General features: G+C 39.4%; 3 protein-coding genes and 3 long non-coding RNA genes across 7 annotated transcripts; 1 reads left to right on the forward strand and 5 right to left on the reverse strand.

Annotated features, from left to right (window-relative positions):
- Positions 1-160: 160 nt before the first annotated feature.
- On the reverse strand, positions 161-866 carry LOC120291526. The gene is made up of 3 exons (XR_005549620.1): positions 786-866; positions 587-695; positions 161-481 (listed from the first exon to the last, which is right to left on the reverse strand). It is a non-coding gene; the product is annotated as an uncharacterized LOC120291526 (long non-coding RNA).
- A 984-nt stretch (positions 867-1,850) lies between these two features.
- On the reverse strand, positions 1,851-2,815 carry LOC120291524. The gene is made up of 4 exons (XR_005549617.1): positions 2,692-2,815; positions 2,373-2,440; positions 2,172-2,261; positions 1,851-2,076 (listed from the first exon to the last, which is right to left on the reverse strand). It is a non-coding gene; the product is annotated as an uncharacterized LOC120291524 (long non-coding RNA).
- A 123-nt stretch (positions 2,816-2,938) lies between these two features.
- Positions 2,939-5,007, reverse strand: LOC108953990. The gene is made up of 4 exons (XR_005549619.1): positions 4,670-5,007; positions 3,639-3,713; positions 3,449-3,542; positions 2,939-2,990 (listed from the first exon to the last, which is right to left on the reverse strand). It is a non-coding gene; the product is annotated as an uncharacterized LOC108953990 (long non-coding RNA).
- Positions 5,008-6,447: 1,440 nt separating this feature from the next.
- LOC104436133 (disease resistance protein RPV1-like) lies at positions 6,448-9,666 on the reverse strand. Its single transcript, XM_039308722.1, has 4 exons — positions 9,107-9,666; positions 7,818-8,931; positions 6,937-7,221; positions 6,448-6,852 (listed from the first exon to the last, which is right to left on the reverse strand). Exons 1-4 carry the CDS (start codon positions 9,664-9,666, stop codon positions 6,448-6,450), a joined length of 2,364 nt encoding a protein of 787 aa, XP_039164656.1.
- A 3,510-nt stretch (positions 9,667-13,176) lies between these two features.
- Positions 13,177-20,499, reverse strand: LOC104436131 (adenylate kinase 5, chloroplastic). 2 transcript variants are annotated; one of them, XM_039309051.1, is made up of 20 exons: positions 20,414-20,499; positions 20,158-20,379; positions 19,939-20,040; positions 19,353-19,481; positions 19,130-19,264; positions 18,309-18,455; positions 17,584-17,658; positions 17,390-17,483; positions 16,875-16,927; positions 16,629-16,757; positions 16,272-16,307; positions 16,106-16,186; positions 15,872-16,010; positions 15,284-15,363; positions 15,110-15,175; positions 14,630-14,659; positions 14,441-14,550; positions 13,637-13,774; positions 13,514-13,543; positions 13,177-13,432 (listed from the first exon to the last, which is right to left on the reverse strand). In XM_039309051.1, exons 1-20 carry the CDS (start codon positions 20,456-20,458, stop codon positions 13,405-13,407), a joined length of 1,869 nt encoding a protein of 622 aa, XP_039164985.1. In that variant the 5' UTR covers positions 20,459-20,499; the 3' UTR covers positions 13,177-13,404. The 2 variants fall into 2 exon arrangements, with proteins under 2 accessions (XP_039164985.1, XP_039164986.1); XM_039309052.1 differs by lacking the exons at positions 13,177-13,432; positions 13,514-13,543; positions 13,637-13,774; positions 14,441-14,550 and having other exon boundaries at positions 14,646-14,736.
- Positions 20,500-24,633: 4,134 nt separating this feature from the next.
- On the forward strand, positions 24,634-26,195 carry LOC104438859 (UPF0481 protein At3g47200-like). Its single transcript, XM_010052015.3, has 2 exons — positions 24,634-25,190; positions 25,304-26,195. Exons 1-2 carry the CDS (start codon positions 24,672-24,674, stop codon positions 26,144-26,146), a joined length of 1,362 nt encoding a protein of 453 aa, XP_010050317.3. The 5' UTR covers positions 24,634-24,671; the 3' UTR covers positions 26,147-26,195.
- Positions 26,196-27,494: the final 1,299 nt, after the last annotated feature.

Genomic DNA, 27,494 nt, shown 5'->3' on the forward strand with positions numbered 1-27,494 from the left:
CCGCATTGATTTTACGTGTGTCTCTTGTGGAACAACAGCTCCATCACCAATGAACGTCAGACAAATCTGAAGGTTAGTAAAACTTGCTTAAACTTCATCAAACATGCTCGATTGTTGCTGAGGTTTGTTCGATTCGTCCTTAGTGTGATTAAGACTTGTGTTAAACCTTGCCGATATTCGAAGGTTCTCACCTTTGAAGTTAGCCAACAATCTCCTTGAAAGAACAGACAAACAATTTCCGGAGAGTACAGATGTCTTGACATCTACATCATTGATGGTTTTGCACACCATCGAGAATCATTTTTTTCATGCATCCAGAAGAAAATCCTTACTTCCACGCAGAATTTTCATTCTGAGAAAGCTTCGCAATTCTTCTGCGTTGTCCTTCTTCTTTGGCTGGGCAAGGGGATGGAGAGAGCAGAAAAGGCAAGACCTCTGGTGGTAAGGATGGGCCAACCCCGAAGCCAAATCTTGATTGATTCTAGTTTTATTGCATGCAAATTCAATCATTCCTTGTGATCAAACAGCGCTTCTGCAAGGCCATGGCCCTAGAATATGAGATGTGTCAGAGATAAGGGAAATTTACCTCAGAGCACCCATAATTCGGTATTAAGTTCCTGCATAATAGAGAAGCCGGAAGAGTAGCAATTCTCAAATGATGCAGCATACTCCAGTCTCTTGTCCCGTCCCATAGTCTTCAAAACAAGTTTCAAGATAAAGAGAATCATATTAACAATGTACTCACTCGCATGGTTCTAGCAAAAAAGAAAAAAAAATGTACTTACTTGCATGATAACACTGCAACCTGGTAAATCCTGGAGAAAAACAGCCATGCTCATTAGAAAAAGGCAAAACATTACTTGCAGACTGCTAAAACACTGGATGCAGGTCTGCAGACAAAATGTTCAGCAACGGATTAAGAATGGTAAGAACACGCAAGCATTATTTTGAAGAAATTGCTCAGTTTCTTGGGGTCATTTTATACAAGATTTTGGCTGATTTTGGTTTGAAGAATAGCTTACCCCTGTGAATCTGTAAAACAAGAAAAAATGACAGAGATGATATCTATTTCTCTGTTTTTGGAATGACCAAATAATGACCAGCTGCAGGATATGGCTGCAGCCTCACTTGTAGGACATTATGGGACAGAAACGTGGATATTTATCAACCACTCATCAACTAGATACCTCGCCAAGTGCAATAGTCATAACGCAAGCAATGAAAGTGTTCAACTCAACAGAAATTTCAGGACAAACCTTAAGCCTAATCAGCAGATTCAGTCATGCCCGTGATATCCTGCTATCTCAAAATCAAGGGGTGCGTAACCATATAGTTGCGACACAAGTCATAGAATGGACGTAATTGCAAAAAAATTAATGAAACACTTGCTATCAATCTCCTTACATCGATGATACAGTTACCCACGACTTTTTGAGGAGCCACTAAGTTAAAAATGTCATCTCGCTCATCAACCTCTTTGGCACCTATTGCAGATTTAAGGCTTAGTAAAGTTACACATTGTTAAATAATTACCCGATGAAATTGTTCTGAAAAGCAATATAAGCTAATGATAGAAATGCTGCTACGGATCAGAGGTGGAATAGCAATTTAACATCCAATGCAACGGCCATCAAAGCATACGAGATTGATATGTGAGCCCCCTCGCTATCAAAGAAATTAAAGTTATAAGCCCCCAAGAGTTAAAAAAGGAAGAGAACACAAGGTCGAAAGTTGAAAATATGCACTAATCACATGTTTGACAAATTCTTGCATGGGGTTGGATGTCAGAGAGGAACTTGGAAGTCCCACACCACGTATACTTGGATTTTTTTCGACAAGTACTATGACAAAAACCACTTTGTCTGCTGATGACCAAGGAGAGAAGTAGTCAATGGTATGATTGCCCTAATTAGATAAAACTCAATTTCCCCAACCATATACCTATAGATCCAATCTTGACAGAGGTTCCTAATGCACCATGATCTCCTCAATCCATGAACTCCATTACCTTGCGACTACAAGCTGCAGTTGCATTCCAGCAAGAGCACCTTCTCCCATGGACCCTTGAACACAAACCTGCATGAGATGATTTTCTAACAAATATGAATATAAACGGGTAACCAACACCTAATCTTAACGTAAGAGAGGCACAGGAACTAAGCTAGATATACCTCAACACGTTTTCCATCCTCAGCAAACGAAAGAGCAATAACCCTGGCAAGTTCCATCAGTGTACCAATTCTATAAACATCCTGTCCAGACTGCATCAATAAAATACGGTGAAATTCCTATTATCTGTTCGATGAAGGACCAAATGTTCTCATACAATCATCTTACAATTTTTAGTTTTAGCTCTGGGATATGATTTCTACCTGAAATGTTCACAAGAAGAGCAGCATGAGTTTGGCTTTGGGAGTAACGCATATGTTGATGAGGAAAACTGCAGTAAGATGAAACAGGGTAAATCTGTCTGAGTAGGATGTTCCCCTTAAATTTCCGGCTCTGGATTCTTTTTTTACCAATAAAAAGAGGATCAGCTTGATTTTAAGTATCAAGAGTCGTGTGTTTGGAACTTTAAGAACAAATAAACATATAGAAAATATGATGACTTAGGATATCTAAATCTCTCGTTAGTTTCTCTCTTTGAGTAACTCAGGCCAATGAAAACAGCACCGAAGACAAATATCCTACCTTTAGTCTTGTTTTTCCATCATATATGGCTCTCTGCGTAGCTTGAAGCACATCATCATAGAAATATGTCCTACCTTCTCTGGAGTGAGGAATGTTATTCAACCTCGTAGGTATTCCCCGCCATTTACCCCGTACAATGCTAAAGCAAAGTAAGGCAAGAATATAGCACATATATTAATCAAAACTGCAGATCCACGATGCAGCTTTCAAACTAGGAACAAGGATAAATTATAGTATGATGAAGTACCTCCTTTTTAATTGCTTGATTTGATGGCAGTGAGACCATAGATACAGGGTTCCTGAAAGAAATGTCCCAGGCTTACAAGACATTGGGATTAAGAGACTCAACATTTATAAATTGCAACATCAATTCTTTTCTTTGATAGATCCCTCACAAAAGGACTTGGGTCAATTCTCTTAGCAAAGATAATAATTGTCCTGCAATACATTCCTTACCAGTCTTTCCACAGTACTTCCTTCAGTTAAGCAAAACTATTCCTTTACATTGTGCTTCTAGAAGATCCAATGAGAAGTAACTCATCCTTTAAATCATTTAAAGTTGGCTATACTTTCCTAAGCTTTGCTACTTGCTAATTCTACATCAACACATCCTTTCGGTCAATGAGTGGAAGTCACTATCCTTCATTTCTTTCTAAAAGTCGGTGGCCTCCCACGTCAAGGGAAAGGAAGAGAAATTCATGATTGAAGTATCAAAGTAGAGTGATCCCAATTGCACTTCGGATGATGTTAGGCATACCTAGTTTTGTTGTTTTTGCTTTATCTTTTTGAACCCTTGACAGCAGTGAGTCTACTTCACTGAAAACCACATCTTTGGGGCAATTTCCACCGATCTGCACTCTCCGAAATGCAATCCATGACAGGTTGTTACCAATTGCCATGCAATTCTTAATGAGAAGTGGAAGAAAGAGTCAGTTGAGAACGAGGACCTTATTCATTACGCTCAAGTAAGTCGATAATATAGCCCGAGCATTTTGCTTGTATATTTCCAAGCGTGACTTCACCTAATACAAAAATCAAAAGTAGAATTACACAAAGGAAAAGTTGGTAGACAACCAAAAGTAGCTAATCAGGCCTATGCACTAATCAGAAAGTGACGGTTTTCAGGAAGCATAAGCAGGCATATGTGTCATAAACTCCCAGTCACCAACAGATGTTAATGCTTGCCATGCAGATATCTGTTTGTGCCGTGATTCAGGTGCAAGTTGTAGATCACGTTTGATTTTGATGCAAACTGGAACAGCCACTGGGTCAACACCAATCAACACAAACCTAAGTTCGATATGGGACATAGAAAATAAAAAATTCAGATGGAAAACGATGACATATTAAATGAAAATATTTTGAGTGGAAAATGATAAAATTCGACCTAATTATTTTACGAAAGGGAAAGGAGACAGAAAGAAAAAAAAAAAAAGTATCGACCTTTTCCTCTCCTCTTTCATGAGAAAATTAAAAATTTTGGATATTAAGTATGTTGGCCCAATATGAAAAATACAAATTAAAGAAAAGAACTACAAAACCCGAATTTAAGTTGTAGGGGCCTTTTGGTTCACGAAAATTATTCGTGTTCGTTTTCAATGTAAAGCAAACTGAAGAAATTTTCCGAACCAAAAAAAAAAAAAAAAAAAACTGAAATTCCTTTTTATTTTTCCCATTTTTTCCACCTATGTAGAACTTTTCCGATTTTCCCCCGAAGCATCAGCGTAAACTTCCAGGCCCGATCGACCACCAAAAAAAAAAAAAAAACTGAAATTCCTTTTTATTTTTCCCATTTTTTCCACCTATGTAGAACTTTTTCCGATTTTCCCCTGAAGCATCAGCGTAAACTTCCAGGCCCGATCGACCACCAAAAAAAAAAAAAAAAAAAAACAGAGGAAATTTTAGGCCAGCGTCTCCATTTCTTGAACTAATTAAAAGACAAAAGTACAACAGCGGGCTATCGAGAAAATCGTCTTACCAAATTTACGAAATGCTGATGAAATTGGCAAAATACATCACGATGATGATTAGCGCGACCTGCTTTTATCTGACTTCGAAAGGAAACGCGAATTATCCCGACAACGTAGCCTAAGAGCTCGACTCATCGAAGCATTATTTTCATCGACCAATTGCTTCTCCGCCGCGGCAGTGCAATGAACATACGAGATCAACCCCATCTTTCCACTGAAGTCTAGACGCCTTGGAGTTCTGCAGCTCTGTGATCTCCACAAGTTGATGCAAAATTCAACCCCATCGTTCCATTAGATCTTCGAAATTTGACGGATGTGGACAATTTGTTGAGGCCTTGCAGTTGAATCCTCATTTTGTCACAAGTGCGACTTTCTCTAGGCCCTGAACATCATAAAGCTTCGATCATCTACTAATGATCAATTTGTACGGGTTATCGAGCACGAGACTCGATATCCAGCCATTCCAATTTTTTCAATCTCTCAAGACCTTTAATTTCGATTAGATTGTGGCAGTAACCAGCACTTAATTGCTTCAGATGTGTTAACTGCGAAAGGTCTGGTCTTATAAGGTTCTCACAGAAACTTATATTCAAGTCTTCCAAGTTTTTCAATCTGTGGAGACATCGAACTAGATCATCATTCACTAAGGACTTACTCATATCCAAGTATTTCAAGGACTCTGCATATTCAAGGCCGTCAAATTTGGATAACTTTTTGTTGTCGAATACTCTCAGATGTACTAAGGATTTTAATACTTGCAGCCCATTGATTTCTGTTAGCTCACGGCAGCTTGCAATCACTAATATTGACAACAGTTCCAAACTTGACAAACTTGGCAACTCTCTCAACTCATCACAATCGTATACATAAAGCTTCGATATTGTCGAGGGAAGCTCTGGTATGAATTCCAGTAATTTGCATTGGTAAACAATGAGCTCTTTTAGATGGATTAGGTGAAAAAGTTGAGACAATGTGCGACTTTGACAAGTGACTTCCAGAATCGTTAAACGGCTAGGAAGCTCTGGCAACGATTGAATTTGGCAGCATGAAACAAAGTTAAGGCGTTGCAGAGAAGGCAGCTTACTCATGCTTTCTGGCAACAATTGAAGCATCTCGCAGTTGCGTAAGTTGAGTTTTTCAAGATGAGAAAGCTTATCGAATGTGCCAGAGAAGCCGAAATGTTTGTCCAACTTAATATAAGGATCTTTAATGAAGACAATCCATCTATAGGAATTTCACCTTGTAGACTCCTGCAGTTTGAGGCATCTAGTTCTTCAAGTTTGCCCAACTTGCCTATAGTACTTGGTAAATTACTCAATTTACTTCCAGATATAACCAAAATTTTCAAGTTCTTCAAATCTCCAATGGATTCAGGTATTTCACCTTGTAGACTCTTGCAACTTGAGGCATGTAGTTCTTCAAGTTTGTGCAACTTGCCTATAGTACTTGGTAAATTACTCAATTTACTTCCAGTAATAACCAAAATTTTCAAGTTCTTCAAATCTCCAATGGATTCAGGCATTTCACCTTGTAGACTCCTGCAGTTCAAGAATTGCAGTTCTTCAAGTTTGCCCAACTTGCCTATAGTACTTGGTAAATTACTCAATTTACTTCCAGAATAACCAAAATTTTCAAGTTCTTCAAATCTCCAATGGATTTAGGTAATTCCCAAATGCCCAAATATGGCAATTTCCGACAAAATGGTATATCGAGAAAATATCGTTTTCAATGCCTAATGACAGGCGTTGCAATTTCATAAGGGATCCAATGCTCTTTGGAAGTCTATCTAAATTGATGCAAAGTTACTCAAGTCAAGGTCCGACAAATTTACGAGATGACTAATTGAGTCGGGAAGTCCAACCAATGATTTGCAATCATGGGCGTGGAGTATCTCTAGCTTCTTCAAAGAACCTATACATGGAGGAATTTCCTCTATAGCAGTCCCACTTATGTTTAATTCGTTCAGTTCTTCCAATTTGCCCATTTCTCGAGGTAGCACTCGGAGTTTCACACATTGTGAAAAGTCCAAAGAAACGAGGGCCTTGACTTCTCCAATAGAATGGTGAATTTGCTCCAGATGACCACAACTTGCAAAGACTAATATCTCTAAATTTTGGAAGGCTGAGAGATCAGGAGTAACTTTTAAGCACTCGCAACCTTTAAGATTTAGAACTTTCAACTCCTTTGCAACCTACGAAACAAAATGATTGGTAAATTTTCGCTAAGAATAAGCCATTAAAAAACAAAAGACAAGACAACATGCTATCCATCTGACCTTGAAATGACTCCAACCTTTCCAAAACTCTACAATTTTACTCCTCGATAAATCAAGTACGACTAATTTCTTTGGATGAAATCTAGTAGCCGCGGATGCAGCACCGCAGTGCCACTCAAGCCATCGCAACTCAGGAAGCAAGCTTTTGGAATCTCCAATCAGATTTCCAGCACCCACTCGAAGGAACCTTAAGTTCGGTAGTTTTTCAAATTGTTTAGTCGTGAATTCAGTGTTTGAGTTGTATTCGTCGAGACAAAGTGCCCGAACGCGAAGTTCTTCGATTCCCTGCACATATGTTGCACCAAATCAGCCAACAGGGAACCAATATCACTTTGCCTTCGTTCTATAGTGGTGAAGCTGTCACTCAGGTCAGACCAGATTTTATCATGTACACAAATAATTTTTTTTTTTGGTTAATGAATAATATCATATAACCTTTGGTTAATGAATAATATCATATAACCTTCCGCTCTAGAGTTATTGTGAAACATTTTATATATTCGTCTTCACATCTTCCCTTCTTTGGTTTACGTTATTCCTCACTTTTTCTCCTCTTATCTGATTAAAGAATCGGTGCAATAGGTCATTTCAAGGGATAAAAGCACGATGGGTCGAATAACGACTTAGAATGAGTTCATACTAATATCAGGGGCATAAGCAACTACTGACGAGCAGGGATTTTATTGTCTAAACCCAAAAATTTTCTTTCCTTAGCTCGATAGGAAATGTCTACCATGTATAGATGCTAAGAACATTTCATCCTAATCACATCAAAGAAATAATATAAGGAGAATAATCTCCGCTGTGAGGTCTAAAATTGATTCCAATTGAAAGAATTCATTTATAAAAGAGAGTAGAACAACAATAGAGGAAACAAGTACCTTATTTCTCTGAAGTACTTCCAAGGCTTCCTCATGAAACCACACCCTACTTCGATTCATAGGCACATTGTAATCTTCTTGACGAACAATTTCTCTACCAAGGTCTCTCAATTGGTCATGCATTTTCAGCTCATGATTATCTCCAATTTTTATTAGTGACATAAGCCTCAATATTTCAATCCCCATTGTTGGAAAAAAGCCTAAGGCATCCCACATGGCGGATGCAATTCTTAAATCAGTTCCAATAAAGAAACAAGCAATATCCAAAAATATTTGTTTGTCCTCGTAACTCAATTCATCATAGCTTATCCTCAGCTTCTGTTGTACTTCCTCATGTGGTACTTTCTTTAACCTTTTCAATGTGCCTTGCCAAAACAATATGTTTTTCCCATGTAGAAACGAACCTATAACCTCAAGAGCTAAAGGAAGCCCTCCAGTAGTAGAAACAACATCATAAGACAAACACTCGAATTCATGTGTAGGAGAGTCCCTCTGAAAAGCATGTCTGCTAAACAAGAGCAAAGATTGATCCTCAGCCATTGCTCTGAGTTCGTACTGGTAGATCAACTCATTAAGATCAAGAATAGACTTTTTTCTTGTTGTAATGATTATCCTACTTCCCCTCTCAAACCAGTCATGTTTCCCAATTAATGCTTTTAGTTGATCATGGTTATCCACATCATCTAAAATTATTAGGACTTTCTTATGTTTAAATCTAGATTCCATGATCCTAATTCCTTCATCTTTGTTCTTCAATCTATCCTCTATTCCCAGTATATCCCTTATTAATTGCTCCTGCAAACATGAAATGCCCTTGTGCAGCGAGGATTCTCGAATATCTGCAATGAAACTACGATGTTGAAATTGGTCAAAGAGCTTATTGTAGACAACCTTGGCTAAAGTTGTCTTACCAATACCCCCCATTCCATAGATGCCAACAATTTGGGTAGCACTAGGGTTATCATCCATCAATCTTAGAATATCTGCCACAGTATCATCAATTCCGACAAGTTGTTCAGTAACAACCAGCTGAAAGGCCTCTTTTAACTTCCTCAAAATTGTGCCGACGACTATTCTAACCAATTTTCCTTCGCGGCTGTTTATAAAATTCGAGCTAAAATGAATTAGAAGAACAATCATATCCTGTTAAATCTCATTATTACCACACTACAGCTTATAAGAGTACAAAAAGCAAGCATAAGTTGTGAAACACGAGATAGAATAGCCTTCTCTACAAGCAATATCCAGTTGAAAGAAATTAAATAAAGTTTCTATAGAAATTGAAATACCGGTTAGCAATTTTCTCCGATTCCCATCCCTTCAAGGAAGCCACTTCTTGGAGCGCTTCTTTCCACTTGGCAACGTCTTCCTCAGAATACTTCCCCCTTAAATGGGAGAAAGCCTCTCGAAAGCTCCCTTTCTGGTGTCGTACATCGGCCGGTTCAACCCGATAAAATATAGGCAAGACAACTTGCCCAGCGCTCTTCATGCACTCAATCATCTGAACGAGCTCTTGAAGGCACCATTTGCTCGAAGCGTAGTTTTGAGAGAGAACTGGGATGGAGATCTTACTATTCTTAATGGCTGCGAGAAGGTTGGTGCCGATCTCCTCACCTTCGCAAAGCTCATCGTCGTCTTTGAACACGCAAATTCCAGCATCGACGAGGTTGTTGTAGAGGTGATCCACGAAGGTGTTGCGAGTATCTGTACCTCTGAAACTCAAGAACACATCGTAACTGTTACTCCCTTTCAGAGTTGCAGACGAGCTAGGCGCACCGGTATCATCTGCTTTTCGGCGTTTGATCTCTTCGTCGCACTGGAAAAAATCGGGTGCGAACCCACGTTTCATTTTTCACTCCTCCAACGACTCTTGAACCGAGTCTCTCTGTTTGTATGAAAGGTTAAAAATGCCTAAATTCGGGCTCTGCTCAAGAAGATGACCATGCGGAGCTGAGATTTTGACGATTCCTACTTCAAGATGCAGATGAATCAAGAGGAAAGAAAAACAGGAAGAAAACAAATTAATAAAGAATGACCGAGAATGAGTCGTCGCGTGACGAGGCTCGACTGGTGAAGTGGGCGTCCTTTTGCTTTTTGACAATTTCATTATTGGCGTGTTTTGAGCCATGATGCCCTTTTCTTTTCTTTTGGGTAACCGGATCTAGCTGTGGCTGGGGCCTGCGAATGGAGGGGGAAGATCACCAATTAATGAGGAGAGGGGATGCAAAAATTTGAAGAATGGACATCAGATGTATGACCTGGTGGAGTGGGGCCCATACTGACACGTGTCGCGTTCTCGCTGTCTTCCCATTTGCCACGCTGGAGCAATATTTTCTCCGAGACTGGGAGAACCCTCTCAAAGCTTCCTCACGAACGAGCCGGCTCTCTCTTCCTCCTTCTGTCCCTCTACCTTAAGCTTTTCGCCCTTTTATCTTTTGAACAGCTAGAGCCCATCAGCGCGTTTCACATTGACCCTAAAAAGAAGAGATGCGTAGCCTCGGAGACTGGGAAAGAAGAACGGTAGAGACTTATTAGAAAAGTCGCCGACCAATGCTTTGGTAGTCGTGGGAGGACGAAGAAGTTGTCTTGGAAAACAATCAATTCTTAACATGATGCAAGAACCACGAAAGCCGTGTTGAATGTTTGCAACACGGCTCGTTGGAAGGCACTGTCCCCTAGGAGCGGGGAACCGAAGGTGATACAAAGGTGAAAATATTGTATACACAAGTGGTGTCACGATATTGTGTCATACCAGGGATGCTCTTCATCAAGTCGAGCGTATTCAAAGGTCATAACATGCGAAAGGAGGATTTGGATCCAACCTGTAATGATATGGGAAATAAAATCCTTAACCTTAGCTGAAGTTGCAACCTGCATTGAAGCAGAATAAGAGTCAAATTAGATGATAAACATGCATAGATTATAAATGGCGATCATATGATTCCGTTTAATAAAAGATTCGTGGGCTTATACGACGAGAATACCGATTTGCTGATAAGAACATAGAAAAATGCATTTCTTCGGGAGAACAGTGCTTCCCCTTCTCATCGACTGAGCTTAAAGAACAGTGCTTCCCCTTCTCATCGACTGAGCTTAATGATAAGGGACGAACAACTTGAGATTCCTCGAGTAGAGCAATTTGACGAGGTGGGCTAAGCGTCGCTAGAGTCTGAGGTGGAGCAGGAGGCTCCGTCCTTCCCACGCTGGTCCAGCTTGCGTTTGTACGAGCTAGTTTGCCCCAAGTGCTTCACGTGGGATGTGAGAAAATAAATTGTACTAGCGAGCGGGAGCTCTTTATACTATTCTTGGGTAACGTGTAATAGCTGCGCTACCCAAAACTCTATTTGTATGTGATATTTGGACTGCATTTCGATATGAATGTGCCTCGATCTATCCATTGTGATTTTCTCGTGTTCACCACCATGACCATGCTTCGCAGCCAACAACCGGCATCAATGAATGATATATGATATTGACTTTTGGAAGAGAAATCAACCTTTCTCGGCTAATTAGGATGCATTCATAATTACAACCACAGAGCTTTATTCTCCATGAGTTAAAGCCATCTTAAAAAAATCTCAGTTACTCCAGCAAGAGTGGTTTCGATCCTGAAGCGGTCAGCTCAAAGTGGGGTGCTCTGCCAATCATTGCCTTCTCCTGCATTTATGGAGCTCTGGACTTTCAGAAAAGAGAGCACGGGACTCATCAAAGCTAAAAGAAAGACTGAACTACTGCGACATAGAATGTGCAGGGCATTCCATATGGGACGCGCTGGATTTAAGCTGCTTTTTATCCAAGTTTCCTGGCTTCCACAACCATTCCCTGCCCTCTGTCGGACTGGGTCGTTATGTCATTTTCAAAGAACGTTTGTGGTCGCATCCCCTATTTGGTGTCACAATGTTAATGTGCATTGAAGTACATAGAGACTAGCAAAATCCTAGCGTCCTCTCGGCTTAAAAAACTGAAGTTGCTTGTAATTTTCAAACACTAAATTAAACTCTTATCTGGGTCATCCAAATATGTTTATTAGATCATTCAGAATTACGTAGCATCATAATTTAATAAATTTTACTTTCGAATTGACTAACTATAATAAGAAGTTGCTCACAATTCCTTCTTCTTTTTATATTTCCAAGGAATGTTGGGTTACCGGCTATTATTATTAGTTTTTTTTTGGGTCGGTTACAGGCTATTATTTAACCATCCACACACATCCCGAGGGACCTTCCAAACTGACTTATATATTCTTGAAGAAGTATAGCTGTCAATGTAATTTATATGATTGTAAAGTAATATTAATATTTTTATCACTGATATCATTTTGCCGATAATTTTATTGTTTTTATGTATGTCAATGACTCAATATAACAAAACATACATCACTTACTTTTGCATTCCAAGTTGAGTTTGGTTGTTTATATATATTTTTATTAATATATTGATAGAAGTTCCATAATTATTCTTCCAATGCCAGTGATATTATAGCTTTCCAATAGCTTTTTTTTTTTTTTAATCTTAAACCGGCCATGATCATTGATAAATTCTTCCTATAATTCTTTTTGTAGTTATAAATAATTAATAACTAATCATAAGTTCCTTTATCGCATTATGTATGATCCACATAAGAAATGATCAGTTTCCTTCTTTTTCCTAATTTTCTCCTAAAATTAAATAATTACCGGTTATTTAATAACACTCAAAGTCTAGTACATATTAATCAAACCTGCTGAGTACATTTTAAAGAAAATATGTGACCTTAAAACGTGCAACGCACGTGACTTGTCTATTGAAAAGTAAAGCAGCCCTCCAAAAAGGTATTGGCAAAATCATGGCACATTAATTCGGCGATTATTCGAAGATGACCCGTTTGATCAACTTGAATCTTGACCGGCCCATTTTATCCGATTAATGCGTTCATATCTCAAGAATAAATCGAGTTACTTTGAGATGCGCCATGAGTTTAGGGTTGGTAAGTTGGCGCTCTTAGGTTAATACATAAATCAAGTGAATCCATGTCCCGAACTGTATGTACCAAAATAAACGTGGAGCAAATTGAGCAAATGAAGAGCATGCAATGGTTATATTTTAAGCATTTTGTTAAAAAGGGACCGGGACACACTTGACAAATAACTAAACAAGGAAATAGGATCGACTTTCTCTTGTGAAATTCGCAATTAAAACTTTGAAAATTGAAATATCCTTCATTAAATATGCTTAACAAGTGCTTTGGGAGCACTCATTAACAAGATCTATATTATAAATATCAGTGCACACATAAATCAACACTTACATTGAATCTAACATGCTCATTTGAGAGATATGTGAATTGCATGCTATGTACTGTGCATACGGAACCATGTTGCTGTTAACATTGAGCGACTTCATATACCAACCACTGTCTCATAATTTAGCGAATTCATATACCAACCACTATCTCATAATTTAGTAACGGCAAAAAATCCTTCAACCCGATTATTCGGACATGTATTTAAAGATACTCTCTACACAAAGAATGCGATTGATTAGCTGAGCTTATGGATTCATTAGGGCGGAGAAGTAAAGTCGTACTTGATGCGCAGCTTCCTGTCTACTGCAGTATACTGCTCAAGAAACCCCTACACACGGTTTAGGGTTTTGTTGATTAGAAAAGCTTATGATTAATGAATGGCAAGTCACACGTAGTGATTGATTCTTACCATATTCCGGATGTGCTCTTGACTTGATTTCTGCAAGTGATTTACATACCATAAGATATGATCAATTATTGAAGACGAGACTTGGAAGACAAAGGGAAGGAAAAGATTCAAGACAATACTAACCTTGGTTTCCCAAGGAAGGCATCGTTGACTTCATCAATACTTGGTCTTCCATCGAATGTTGCAAGCAAGATATACTCCTCCTTCCGAGATGGCTGATCGACTCGTTTGTACAATTGGTAAGGGTACGGGTAGGACATCCTGCAATGAAGAATTCACATGTCGTTCAACTTCATTGAAAACTGCAACAACTCCAATTTTGATTGACAGAAAGATGAAGCTCTTTGAAGCTGAGAAATATTGATAAAACTGAAATATGAAGAAAAGCATAAGCATCAGGCTCTTGACACATATCAATGATATATGACATAAAGTTCGTCTGATTCTTGCCTCAGCGAAACAAGAAACCACAATTCTTACTTCCAACATATTATGCATTCAGGCTCAGCTGCCAGGCAACCCAATAGACCTTCAAAGTTAGCCAATAATCTCCTTGAAAGAACAGATAGACAATTTCCAGAGAATACTGATGTCTTGACATCTGCGCCTTTGGTGGATAAGATAATGTTTCGCACACCATCAAGAATCATTTTTTCATGCATCCGGTAGAAAATGCACACTTCCACACTCAACTTTCATTCTGAGGAAGCTTAGCAATTGTTCTGCGTTGTCCTTTTTCTTTGGCTAGGCAAGGGGATGGAGAAAGCAGAAAAGGCAAGACCTCTGGTATTAAGGACGGGCTACCCCCAAGGCCAAACCTTGATTTGTTCTAGTTTTATTGTATGTAAATTCAATCATTCCTTGTGCTCAAACAGTACTTGTGCACAGCCATGGCTGAGGTATGTGTCAGAGATTGGGGAAATCTACCTGAGAGCACCCATAATTGGGTATTGAGTTCCTGCATAGTAGAGAAGCCGGAAGAAATAGCAATTCTCAAATGATGCCGCATACTCCAATCTCTTGTCCCGTCCCATGGTCTTCAAAACAAGTTTCAAGATAAGAGAACCAGTTCAAATCTATATCCATTTTGTTTCCACATATTAACATAGTACTTACTTGCATGATACCACTGGAACCTGGTAAATCCTGGAGAAAAAGAGCCACGCTCATTATAAAGAGGCAAAACATTAGTTGCAGACTCTGCTAAAACACTGGATGCAGGTCTGCAGACAAAATGTTAAGCGATGTATTAATAATGGTAAGAACATGCAAGCATTACTTGAAGAAATTGCACAGTTTCTTGGGGTCATTCTATACAAGATTTTGGCTGAATTTTGTTTGAAGAATACCTTACCCCTGTGACTCTGTAAATTAAGAAAATATGATTGAGAGATGATTTCTATTAGTCTCAGTTTTTTGTACTGACCATTTAAAGACCAGTTGCAGGATATGGCTTCAGCCTCACTTGTAGGACATTATGGGACAGAAACATGGATATTTATCAACCATTCATCAGCTAAATACCTCGCTAAGTGCAATTAGAGTCATAATCCAAGCAACAAAAGTGTTCAACTCAACAGAAATTTTAGGACAAACCTTAAGCCGAGGATTGATGAGGATGACCGGACGCATACCAGCAGATTCAGTCATGCCCCTGAGATCCTGCAATTTCACAATCAAGTGGTGCTTAACCATATAGTTGCGACATAAGTCATAAAATGGACATAATTGCAACAGGATTAACGAAACACTCGCTAACAAGCTCCTTACATCGATGATACAATTACCCACAGCGTTTTGAGGGGCCACTAAGATAAAAATGTCATCTTGCTCATCAACCTCTTTGGCACCTATTGCAGATTTAAGGCTTAGTGAAGTTACACATTGTGAAATAATTGCCCAAAGAAATTGTTGTGAAAAGCAATATAAACTAATGATAGAAATGCTGCTATAAATCAGAGGTGGAATAGCACTTTAACATCCAATGCATCAAATGCAAAGGCCATCAAAGCATACGAGATTGATGTGTCAACCCTCTCACTATCCTGGAAATTAAAATTATAAGTCCCCAAGAGTTAAAAATGTAAGAAGAGAAAACACGTCTAAAGTTGAAAGTATGCACTAATCACATGTTGGGCAAATTCTTGCACGATTTTGGATGTCAAAGAGGAACTTGGAAGTCCCACACCACATATACTTGGATTTCTTAAAGTCTATATTTTTGGATCCTGCGGGTATTATGACAACAACCGCTTTGTCCGCCAACGGCCAAGGACAGAAGTAGTCAATGGTATGATCACCCTAATCTTTTAACAAGCATATGTCATTTAGATAAACTCAATTTCCCCAACTATATACCTATAGATCCAATCTGGATAAAGGTTCCTAATGCACCATCATCTCCCCAATCCATGAACTCCAATATCTTGCGAGTACCAGCAAGCTGCAGTGGCATTCCAGCAAGAGCACCTTCTCCCATGGACCCTTGAACACAAACCTGCATGAGATGATTTTCTAACAAATATGAATATAAACAGGTAACCAATGCCTAATCTTAACATAGGAGAGGCACGAGAACTGGGTCAGATATACCTTAACACGTTTTCCATCGTCAGCAAATGAAAGAGCAATAACCCTGACAAGTTCTGTCAGTGTACCTATTCTATAAACATCCTGTCCAGAATGCATCACTAAAATATGGTTAAATTCCTATTATCTGTTTGATGAAGGACCAAATGTTGTCATGCAATCATCCTACCATTTCTGGGTTTAGCTCTGGGATATTGATTTCTACCTGAAATGTTCACAAGAAGAGCAGCATGAGTTTGGCTTTGGGAGTAACATGCATATGTTGATGAGGAAAACTGTAATAAGTTGAAACAGGGTAAATCTGTTTGAGTAGGAGGTTCCCCTTAAATTTCCAGCTTTGGATTCTTTTTTGTATCAATAAAAAGGGATCAGCTTGATTTTAAGTATCAAAAGTCATGTGTGTGGAACCATAAGAAAAAATAAACATATAGAAAAATTGACGATGTAGGATAACTAAATCTCTCTTTAGTTTCTTTCTTCGAGTAACTCAGGCCAATGAAAACAGCATCAAAGACGAATATCCTACCTTTAGTCTTGTTTTTCCATCATATATGGCTCTCTGTGTAGCTTGAAGCACATCATCATAGAAATATGTCCTGATTTCTCTAGAGTGAGGAATGTTATTCAACCTAGTAGGTATTCCCCGCCATTTACCCTGTAGAATGCTAAAGCAAAATAAGGCAAGAATATAGCACAGATAATAAAAACTCTGTAGATCCACGATGCAGCTTTCAAACTAGGAACAAGGATAAATTATACTATGATGAATTACCTCCTTTTTAGTTGCTTGATTTGATGGCAGTGAGATCCCAGATACAGGGTTCCCTGGAAGAAACATCACAGGCTCAAAAGACATTGGGATTAAGAAACTCGACATTTATGAATTGCAACATCAACCCTTTTCTTTGATAGATCCCTCATAAAAGGACTTGGGGCAATTTCCTCAGCAAAGATAATAATTGTCCTGCAATACATTCCTTGCCAGTCTTTCCAGAGTACTCCCTTCAGTTAAGCAAAACTAATCCTTTACATTGTGCTTCTAGAAGATTCCATGCGAAGTAACTCATCCTTTGAATCATTTAAAGCTGTCTATACTTTACTGAGTTTTTCTACTTAGTTACTAATTATACATCAATACATCCTTTAAGTCAACAAGTGGAAGTCTCTATCCTTCATTTTTTTCTAAAAACTGGTGGCCTCCCACTTCAAGGAAAAGAAAAAGAAACTCATGATTGAAGTATCGAAGTAGAGTGATCCCAATTGCACTTCGGATGATATTACTCATACCTAGTTTTGTTGTTTTTGCTTTATCTTTTTGCACCCTTGACAGCAGTGAGTCTACTTCACCGAAAACCACATCTTTGGGGCGATTTCCATCAATCTGCACTCTCCAAAATGCAATCCATGACAGGTCATCACCAATTACCAAACAATTCTTAATGAGAAGTGGAAGAAAGAGTCAGTTGAGAGCAAGTGAGGACCTTATTCATTACGCTCAAGTAAGTTGATAATATAGCCTGAGCATTTTGCTTGTATATTTCCAGTCGTGACTTCACCTAATACAAAATTCGAAAGAAAAATTATACAAAGGAAATGTTGGTAGACGACCAAAAGTAGTTAATCAGGCCTATGCACTACTCAGAAAGTGATGGTGTTGATGAAGCATAAGCAGGCATATGTGTCATAGACTCCTAGTCACCAACAGATGTTAATGCTTAGTACCTAAGAGAAAACTAAAATGGTGCTGAGACTGCAGTTAAAATCTTATGTAGATGTAGGAGAAGAATGATAAGATAGTTTCTTGTAATTATTAGAGAGCAACTAACAAGCCTCAATAATCATTGTCCACAAAAAAGCTATCACATGGAGCTCTATAAGAAAATCTCTGACTCCCTCAATCCTTCTCCTTTCCCTTGTCCAAGCACCATCGGCCCTTAAATTAATCAAAAGGGGTACACAGTAATTCTAGCAATTTCCCAGAAAATGTGACAACTAGGGGCATAAATGTTACTGGGCAATAAATGTGCTCAAGGACCTCAAATTTCTCTTGTTTTAGCATGCAATCACAATTACCAGGCAGACATAATATTGTGAGCTTCAACAATGTTGGTGTTGCATAATCTCCCAACCATCCCTGACAGTTTTACACCTGTGCAAGATACTGAATACAAAAAGACAACAATTGCCAGAATGAAGTGATTCTTACCTTTTCCTCTGTGTCATCAGGACGGGTTACAAGTCTTGCTTTAATCTCCTCTGTCTCAGGAGGAAAATTTTTGATATGGTAAATCTTCCCTGTCAGTGGGTCTAGCCGTCTACCAACACATCTGTCGATTAGAATTTCATCAGGAACCTGAGTATTAAAAATATTTTTTGCGTAAATGTTCAACTCAATGATACTTGCTCTCATTATGGCAAAGAAACCAAACAGAGAATAGTTACAGACAAAGCCACTAGCCTTCAAGTTAAAACTTGACAAAGAAGATTTCAAACTTGACAGTAATAACCCATGCACATAATAAAATCCCAATTATCTCTATCTGGTTGTGAGAGCACCCACACTACCAGTTCTTGATTGATGCTCCGTGTCAGAAAAACAATGAGGATGTAGTACCTAGTTTGTTCACTAATCGTGCTCACCACACACAATCAACATTCTAACAGGAACAACAATAATCCATTTGAAACACTGCAGCCAGCAATAAATTGTGACATGTTCAGTATTTGTGAAAGGCCATTCCTCCCTAGGCACTAGACATGGGTTCTAAGCCGCACTAGATTTCCAAGAAAAGAACGCTTGTCCACTTCCATATTCATAAACTGTCTGTCCATTTGAAGGAAATGATGGAATTTAGGATTCGTTTCTCTCTCAAAAAGTTCACTTGGGGAGGTATAAAAGATTCATTCTTCTAATCAGTGGCCTGATTCTTCGAATATGCAAGAAACAGATTCTTTGCACAAAAAGAGTAGCGTATAAAGCAGGTGCAATTCAAAAGCAAAGATTGTGTATATGCAGGGGTCACAAACCTCTAGCACAATGTAAATGTCTGGTCTAATCTTCCTTTCTTCCAGGCTTTGTGCTTGAGCATAACTTCGTGGATACCCATCAAGAAGCCACCCTTTTTCTTGAGCATCTGGAAGTGATAATCTTGCCGTGACCATCTGCAAAACAATAAGATTGCCAATCTGCTTGAACTTTCAAAACCAGTAAAATTTATGATACATTGCAAAATGGTAAAGTTATCCATACAGCTGTCACAATTTCATCTGGTACAAGCTTTCCCGCATTCATGAACTCTTTGGCTTTGTTTCCGATCTCAGTCCCAGCAGATACTTCAGCTCTCAGAAGATCACCGGTGGATATGTGGACCAAGCCAAACTAAGAAGATTCAAGACAAACTTTAAGAAAACCCTACGACAATTATTGTAAAAGTAATCTATTTCAAGAGACCTTTTTCATCCGCCAACTGCATTATGCAAAAAGAAAAAAAAAAAAAAGGTGCTCAGAGTAGCTTGCTAATAAAAAGGAGAAGAGCATTGAACCAACATCATGAACTCTAGTAAACACCACTAAAGAAATTGGCGTCTAGGGTCATATCCATCAGCCGAATTCATAAGCACACAAATCAAAGTTACTATCGAGACGAAATCAGCCTTGTTGTTACGAAACCAAGTTGAGGCCGTGGCCTTGCAGTGCTAAAGTGCTACAAGTAACCATATGATACACTCACACACACACACACACACACACACACACACACACACACACACATATATATCAACAATTTTGCATCTTTTTTGGGTCAATTCTGCAATGAAAAATACAAAAAAGGTACCTTCTTGACGATCAATTCACACTGGGTCCCCTTCCCAGATGCTGGTGCACCAGATATCATCACCTTCAACGGCTCACCAGCCGAGCAGTTCACCTTCAGTCCCTGCCACGCAAGAATCGATAATTAGCAGCACAAACACCCACCAACTATAGCAAGAGAAACAGAGAAAAAAAAAAGGTGAAAGAACAATTGCCAATCAGCGAGCAAAACGTTACAGACCATAGATTTCGACTTTGCTCTCAAATGGGTTTTGGCGGGCACGGAGAAGGAGAGGACATGGCGAGACCGAAGACAAGTTGGTCGAGCAGAAGATGGGGAAGAAGGGTAGAGAGAAGGAGAGGAGAGACGAGGCGGGGAGGGAGATGGAGAGGCGCTGCTGCAGTGGAGGGACGACAGTGAAGCGTGTAACATGGTGGCAGACATAGGACAGAGAGAGAGAGAGAGAGAGAGAGAGAGAGAGAGAGAAAGAGAGAGAAGTGACTGGTGGGATGAGGGCGTGTGAAGGAGATCCAACTTGCATGCAAGGAATGGGAGAGAGAGAGATCCGGGTAGAGGTGGAGATGGAGTCTCCTGATTTTTGGCGGGTGAGGGTGGTGGCAACGGACCTTCCACGTGTCACGGTGGAACTGGAACAGAATGAGTAGACCCGACCCGAGTGCCTGGCCGGGCTCGGGCCGGGCCCATATGAGCCCGACTTCTGGAGGCCTTGCCGGGCCCGAGCTTGCGGGCCTGATCAAGAACCCAAATCCGCCGAGCGAAAAAGCATGGCCGACTAAAACAAGGATGGAATTTAGTGAAATTTGTTTTTGTGTTTTTTTTTTACTTAGATGTTCGTTTGTTTAGAGAGATTAATGCATTGCAAAATCCCACGGAAGTGCAGTTGAGTTTTCAGACTTTTATTTTTTTGGGCAAAGTCTTAATACTTTCGAAATGTGCAATTATGTCATAAGATCCGTCACAAAAATGCAATTGAGTACTAAAAATTTCAAAATAGACAAACAAATCATAGAACTTATCAAATTAGTTCAATGAAATCTTTTCACTGATTGCATTTTTGGAAATTTTTAGGATTCTATTGCACTTTTGTGACAAATTTTGTAACATAATTACCACTTTTTGAAATTTTTACAACTATATTGCATTTTTATGACAAGTTTTGAGATTTCCACTACACTTATCCCTTATTTAAACTTAAGCATATGCAAAAGGCATTTTTCACTTTCCGTCAAAATCTAATATATTTTCGAAATTTCTAAGAATTTATGGAAAAATTATATGCATACCCAGGTATTAATATTTATATGTCGTGAAGGTTTCGTGTATTTTAGACTAAAAATAGTGAAGATACATATAAGGGTGATGGGTTCGACGGTGGGTTGGAGGATAGGACCGAATAGGACAAGTTCAGCCTAATGTATGGAATTGGAAACCTGTCCACCCTGGAATCGGACCAGGTGGTCATTGTCCCTAGGAATTGGTGGTGCTATTTTTTTAATTTCTATTGTCTTTCTCAAAAAGTTCCTAAGTATATTGAAAGTTATTTTATTGTAGGATTAAATTATTAATCACATGGAAGTTGCTACTAAAAGAAGAGATTACAATCACAAATAATCCATACCTTTTGCCCTTGTTGAATAAAAATAATAAAAAGGCTCTAAGCTAGTTCCACCAGTTTGGTCTGGTTTCTCCTTAGGAATCGGGAACCAAACCAATTCCCACAGAGGCCAAACTAGCCAGTTTAGTCTAGTCTGGTTGAGATCAATTGGGATCAATGTACACCCCTAAATACATGCATCCAAAGATTAAAGTTATACAAAAGAAATAAAAATAAGAACCAATACTTGGAAAAAAAAATTAAATGTGCCTAGACTAGCCCAAGGATCATCACATGTGAAACCAATGTCTGATCAGGATTTCTAACGTAAACTCGGTCAGGGAAATATTAAATCCCCAGATAGGCCCGCCACAAATAGTAATGAAAATAGTTCGGACTAATGTGCATGCTTTGGACTGATCCTTCTCAACAGCATCATCGAGACCCTGGAGGACATGGAGATCTTGCAAGACGCAGGGATTAAATACCAATCGACGGACGAAGACGAAGAGGTGGTCTTGTCAAATTTCAGCTCTCACGTTCTGAAATCGGCAATGTCTTTTCATTCATTCTACCATTCAGAGAGCTGCAATTAAGAGAAAGAGCCTCTGCACATTCTAACTCATCCTGTAACACCCTCGATCATTCTTTTTTATACTAATTCATTTATCCATGTATTGCTCATGCAATTACATCCATTGTGGTGATGCAATTAAGATCATTCTGATGATCAAGTCGATCCCTTTTAGTTCAAGGAACCGAGACACTGAACCGATCGACTTTATCCATCGGGTCGTTGTTGAATTAATTCATCACATTGTTGAAAACTTCTTAGCAGTTTTCACATTTTGACTAGATACTCCCAATCTCATATTGCAAATAATAAGTGCTTTTCTTACCAAAGGAGACAACGGCCAGAACCACATTATTGATTTATTATTGCGGACAATTTTACCATCGTTTCAAAAAGAAAAAAAAAATGACTACTTTCTGCCATTGTAATAAATTCTTGAAAGGGTTGATAAACATGGAAAGCTATCGATAAAAAAGTTAGCTGTCACATGATCTTCCGAAAACTTATTGGCCGACGCTTTTATGACATTCCTAACCCTTTTTGAGAGCATACATATTATCAAATTTTGTTTATGTTTGACTAATTTCGTAAAAGTGCTGGTGAATTACCGGCAAATTAATTGAAAAATGTAGTCACCCCCGTCTTCTTTCTCTATACTTATCCTCTATTCAGCAAACAGTCTTTCAAAAAAAGAAAAGGAAAAGACGTGTTCGAGGACTATCCCTACTTGTGCGGATGGAAGACATAACGGTAATGTATAAGGACAAAACTTTGCATTTTTGTGTGAATAGGAGTCATTTGTATGAGTTTAGAAGGTAGAAAGTTAATGTCCCTATCAAAATTACCATTGAGTTTGATGATTGTCTTTATGCGTAGCTAGCTCTATGCTTTACATTGTCATAATATTAATTTAATGTGCGGACGTTGGCTCTCTATCCGATGTTTCACGAAACTAAATTAAATTGAGGTAAAGTTTCTACGCAAGGGTAGAACGTGAATAATAAGTGAATCTATTAAAATAGCAAAAGCAAGTACTGTACGATTAAATAATGAAGATTGAGGTTGAAGTAAGATATTTTGAGTATTATAGCACTAGAAAGATTGACGGGAACACGACAAGCATAAGGAAAACTTCAGTGGAGATTGTGCTGGTGATGTTCTAGAGACAAGCCACGCGAAGGACTGACCTTGAAACATGGTTTGCTTTTTTCTTCCGTACGAAAAATACAACCTAGAAAAAGAAAAAGAAGATAACAGATTCGAGGTGGTGTTATTACATATGATATTGCATCGCAATAATCAAAGGTTTAATCAATAATCTAATCCGGTTTCACACTTGATGAGCCTGTGGTCGTGCTCGACACATCATGTATTTGTCTTTGCTGACCAGCTCGATCTCACAGGGGATGCAACCCAATTAGAAAATGACTCTTTTAGACACACCATGGAACAAAGATCCAAAAAAATTTCATCAGGATAACCCGATGTGGTTATTTTCATCATGTTTTTTTCTTTGGGTAAGTCGACCTTTTTTTCATCCCATATCCTCATTAACTTAAAGATGTTCAAGATTCATATACGAAAGAAGAAGCACGGTTTCGTACCTCTTTTTTTTATATGCCGCAATGTATCGTGAATTGTAGAATCAGAAGGTACCAAAATATCATAAGTTTCATCAAGTAACTCTTCAGTAATCTAAGAGACCAGAAAATAATAGATTAGGAACTTTTATGGACCAGTAGATTTGAGAGGAAGTTGTGGGTTATAAGTTAGAACTTCCTTCTATTTGGCACATGCGACATTTTGAAAGAATTCTTGGTCTCATTAGGTCTCAGGGCTTGATGAATTTGGTCAATTCCAAGGAGTATGAAATTATGAATATACTTTACTTGCAGGTATCACTATCAAGATGGATTGCATATTATTAGGTCAGCCAATGATCATTTCCTTAGCCGGGAAGCATATTCCTCTTTCAAGAAGATGGAACGAAGTTTTTGCGCAGACATATAGGAGGTCGACACGCGCATGTGACTAAAGTTGAAGAAATGATTTTACAAAAATTAGACACATCTTAATTTCGAAATCATTGTCGATATTTATTGGGATTTTGATTGGTAAGATGTATGCTAATTAATCGTAATAATACATGCAAAAATCTTAAATATAGTATCAGCGAACAAAAGAAATGACGTCGAAGTAGTTCTCTCTTTACCTTTAGCTTTTGCATGTGCGTCGCATCTTGCTTTCTTTCTTCTTTAGCTTTGTTTCTCATATGTAAAGTTATGGTTAATAGTAATCCGTCAGATATATATGCAAAAAATATTCTAAATGATACTTTGCCTCCGGACAAATATGACTCCTGGGATCATTTCAGACTCTTCCAAGATGCTGCTTAGTTTTGCATTTGAGAAAGGTACTATCACAAATGAATGCATAAATTATATTGAAACTTGAAGGCCAAAATGTTACTTCTGGACCCTAACTTGAACTATTTAAACTTCCGTTCTATCTAAACCCGTGATGCTTAAATCTCTATTCTATGTGACTGCTGGTGTTCATTTGCATATGGGAAATTCTCTTCGAGTATTAATCGAGAAGGGAGAAACTACCTTTCAAGATGTCTTGGAGATCATGAAGAACAAGACGCGCAAATTTCAGGGAAAGCTGAGAGCGAGCGAAGAGGTGACGGCCACCAGGGATCCCCAGGGAAATCATGCAACTGATGACGAGCCCTATTTTAGCAAGCAGTGGTCGATCTTTAGGGTTCCGGAGCACATTCGCGAGGTGGACGAGAAGGCATACAACCCTCGGGTTGTTGCAATTGGTCCATTCCATCGGGACAGGCCAGAGTTGAAGGCGATGGAAGCTCAGAAGCTGAGGCTGTACGAGGAACTCGTGAAGCAGATTGGAGATGAGGGACGCGAAGTGGGTCTCCGGACAGTGATCAAGAAGTTGGAAGGCAGGGCAAGGAAATGTTATTCGGAGGAGTTCGACTATATCAGCAGCGAGGAATTCGTCCAGATGATGGTTCTCGACGGTTGCTTCATTGTCGAGCTCATGCGGTTGTATCATAAGAGCAATCAGGTACCTATTAATTCCCATCCCAAATACCATCCAACGCAAATTTATCCTAGCTTGGATTCAAATCGATTGCTAATGCTTTCTTGTGTCTGTCCATTTATCTGTTTGGAAATTAGGATGGTGAACATTTGGAAGAACCGATATTCGCGACAAGATGGATGCTTCCCAGTATCACTAGAGATCTACTAATGCTCGAGAACCAGTTGCCCTTTTTTGTGTTGCAAGAAATCTACAAGCTCACCACCGTCAGTGAGAAAGAAACCCCACTAAACAAGCTCGCGCTCCTGTTCTTCGAGCCACTACGACCCCAAAAGGGCGAATACTCCGAGATAAAGTTGCAAGACCAAGGGAAGCATCATCATCTCCTTGCTCTATTTCACTCTAGTTTCCTCCCGTGTGATTACCACCGTCCTTCTCCAAGGCGAGGCATGAGATGGAACAGACAGGAAAGTCTTCCGGGGAAGTTTTGGCTGGACGAAGTAAGAATACTTAGGAGATCCGGCATTAAGCTCAGGAGCAACCCGGGTAACCTCCTCAACATAGAATTCGAGAACAGGGAGCTCCGAATCCCGACCCTATTCATCGATGACTCCACGGGACCTTTGTTTCGGAACTTGCTGGCTTATGAACAGTGCAATGCCTTTGCTGCGCCGTATTTCACCTGCTATGCAATCTTCCTCAACAGCATCATCACCATGCCAGAAGACATCGAGATCCTTCAAGACACGGGGATCATAAAACAGTCCAAGGCCAGGGACGAAGAAGTGGTGAGCCTTGTCAATAGCCTCACTAAGGAGCTCGTGTTTGATTTGCACGACATGAATGACTGCTACATAGCACAGCAAATCGAAGACATCAATGCCTTCTGCAGAACTTGGATGAGTAAATGCATCTACCAGCTCTCGAAGATCGATTTCATCAGTATCGGATTATCATTCATATTCCCTTCTTTCAAATAATTGTATATGCGCCATTTTCCTAGCCCTCCATGTAACACAAATACTAGACATACTTATAACCTTGCATCTATTCCTTAATATTTGTTCTAAGAGACTCATTCCATGTACTAATCCAATACTCTTGCACTAATTGGTAAGGGCATGTTGTTTAAGCACATCATGTTTGAGAGATTATTCAAACTTTGCTGCAAATGGAAAAGCTTGTGATCTGTGATCCGCATTAGATCTCTGAAGTTCCTGCTCTTTTCCCATTGAGTCGCACCAGGCTTTACTTGCGAGGGAGTAAAGCAGAGAATAACTTCCAAGTATCGTACTCAAAGTTAATCATTTTGAGACATTGTTTTCGTTTAGTAGAGAGCACTCATTACCAACTTTTTGTACGGTGAATGGTACTTTTCAAGAGTAAAACATGAGAGACGGGGACACCTTAAAAACAAGGGGACAGTCTACACAAACTGATGAGTTCTTTTTTTTTTTTTTTTTTTTGGTAAAAAACTGATGAGTTCTTTTGTGACTAAGTAATCAAATAATTAATTATAATTACCAGTTGAGGCTTCTCACATCAGTTAGTGCCGCACTGTAGCGCTACCTAGGGGACCTGGAATTGATAACAGTCTTTTTCTATTAATTTGCATTGAGCATAGTTACAATGTTTAAACCTAGTAACAGTAAATAATGGATTATAAGTTGAAATCAGCTTAATTATTTTGTTGACGTGAAAAAATGAACAAGTTTTCAAGTATCGACTCGGTTGACAGAAGCCGAGAAAGAAGTGCTGGAGGGGAAGAATCGCTAACTGTTAAGTGCTATTAGTTGACGATAAAGCCAGTGTTAAGTGCTATTAGAATCACCAACTGTTTCTTCCTTTCTTTCCCTTTAGCCTGAGGCCCGTGCTCGGCCCTTTCTTCGGATTCAACAAGGGCTCAACCCTCATTGCTAAGGCAAGGTCGCCCTCACCAGATCCTGAAGTTATGGAGGGAGGCAACGACGTCTGAACTGCAGGGGATTTTGAGGATGCAGGGGCTAAGGGAGGGCTCGGGCTACATATGACGGGAGGCTTGGGCTTGTTCTTAGACCTGGGGGGTGGCCGCAGGGTCGGGGGTGGTGAATGACCTGTGGAGGGAGGTGACGACATCAGAGCTACAAGAGACCTCGAGGATGCTGGGGCTGAGGGAGGGCTACGGGTCGTAGGTGATGACGACAGGAGACTTGGGCTTGTTCTTGGACGCGGGGCGGCGAACGACCTCAATGGTGGAGCCATCACCGGAGCGAATCAGCAGACGAGGCAATGGCGGAGGTGATGAACAAGGTGGAGGTAGAGGCAGCGGATGAGAGAGAGCAGATCGTG

The sequence above is a fragment of the Eucalyptus grandis genome, chromosome 3, assembly GCF_016545825.1.
Source record: "Eucalyptus grandis isolate ANBG69807.140 chromosome 3, ASM1654582v1, whole genome shotgun sequence".
NCBI lineage: Eukaryota > Viridiplantae > Streptophyta > Magnoliopsida > Myrtales > Myrtaceae > Eucalyptus > Eucalyptus grandis.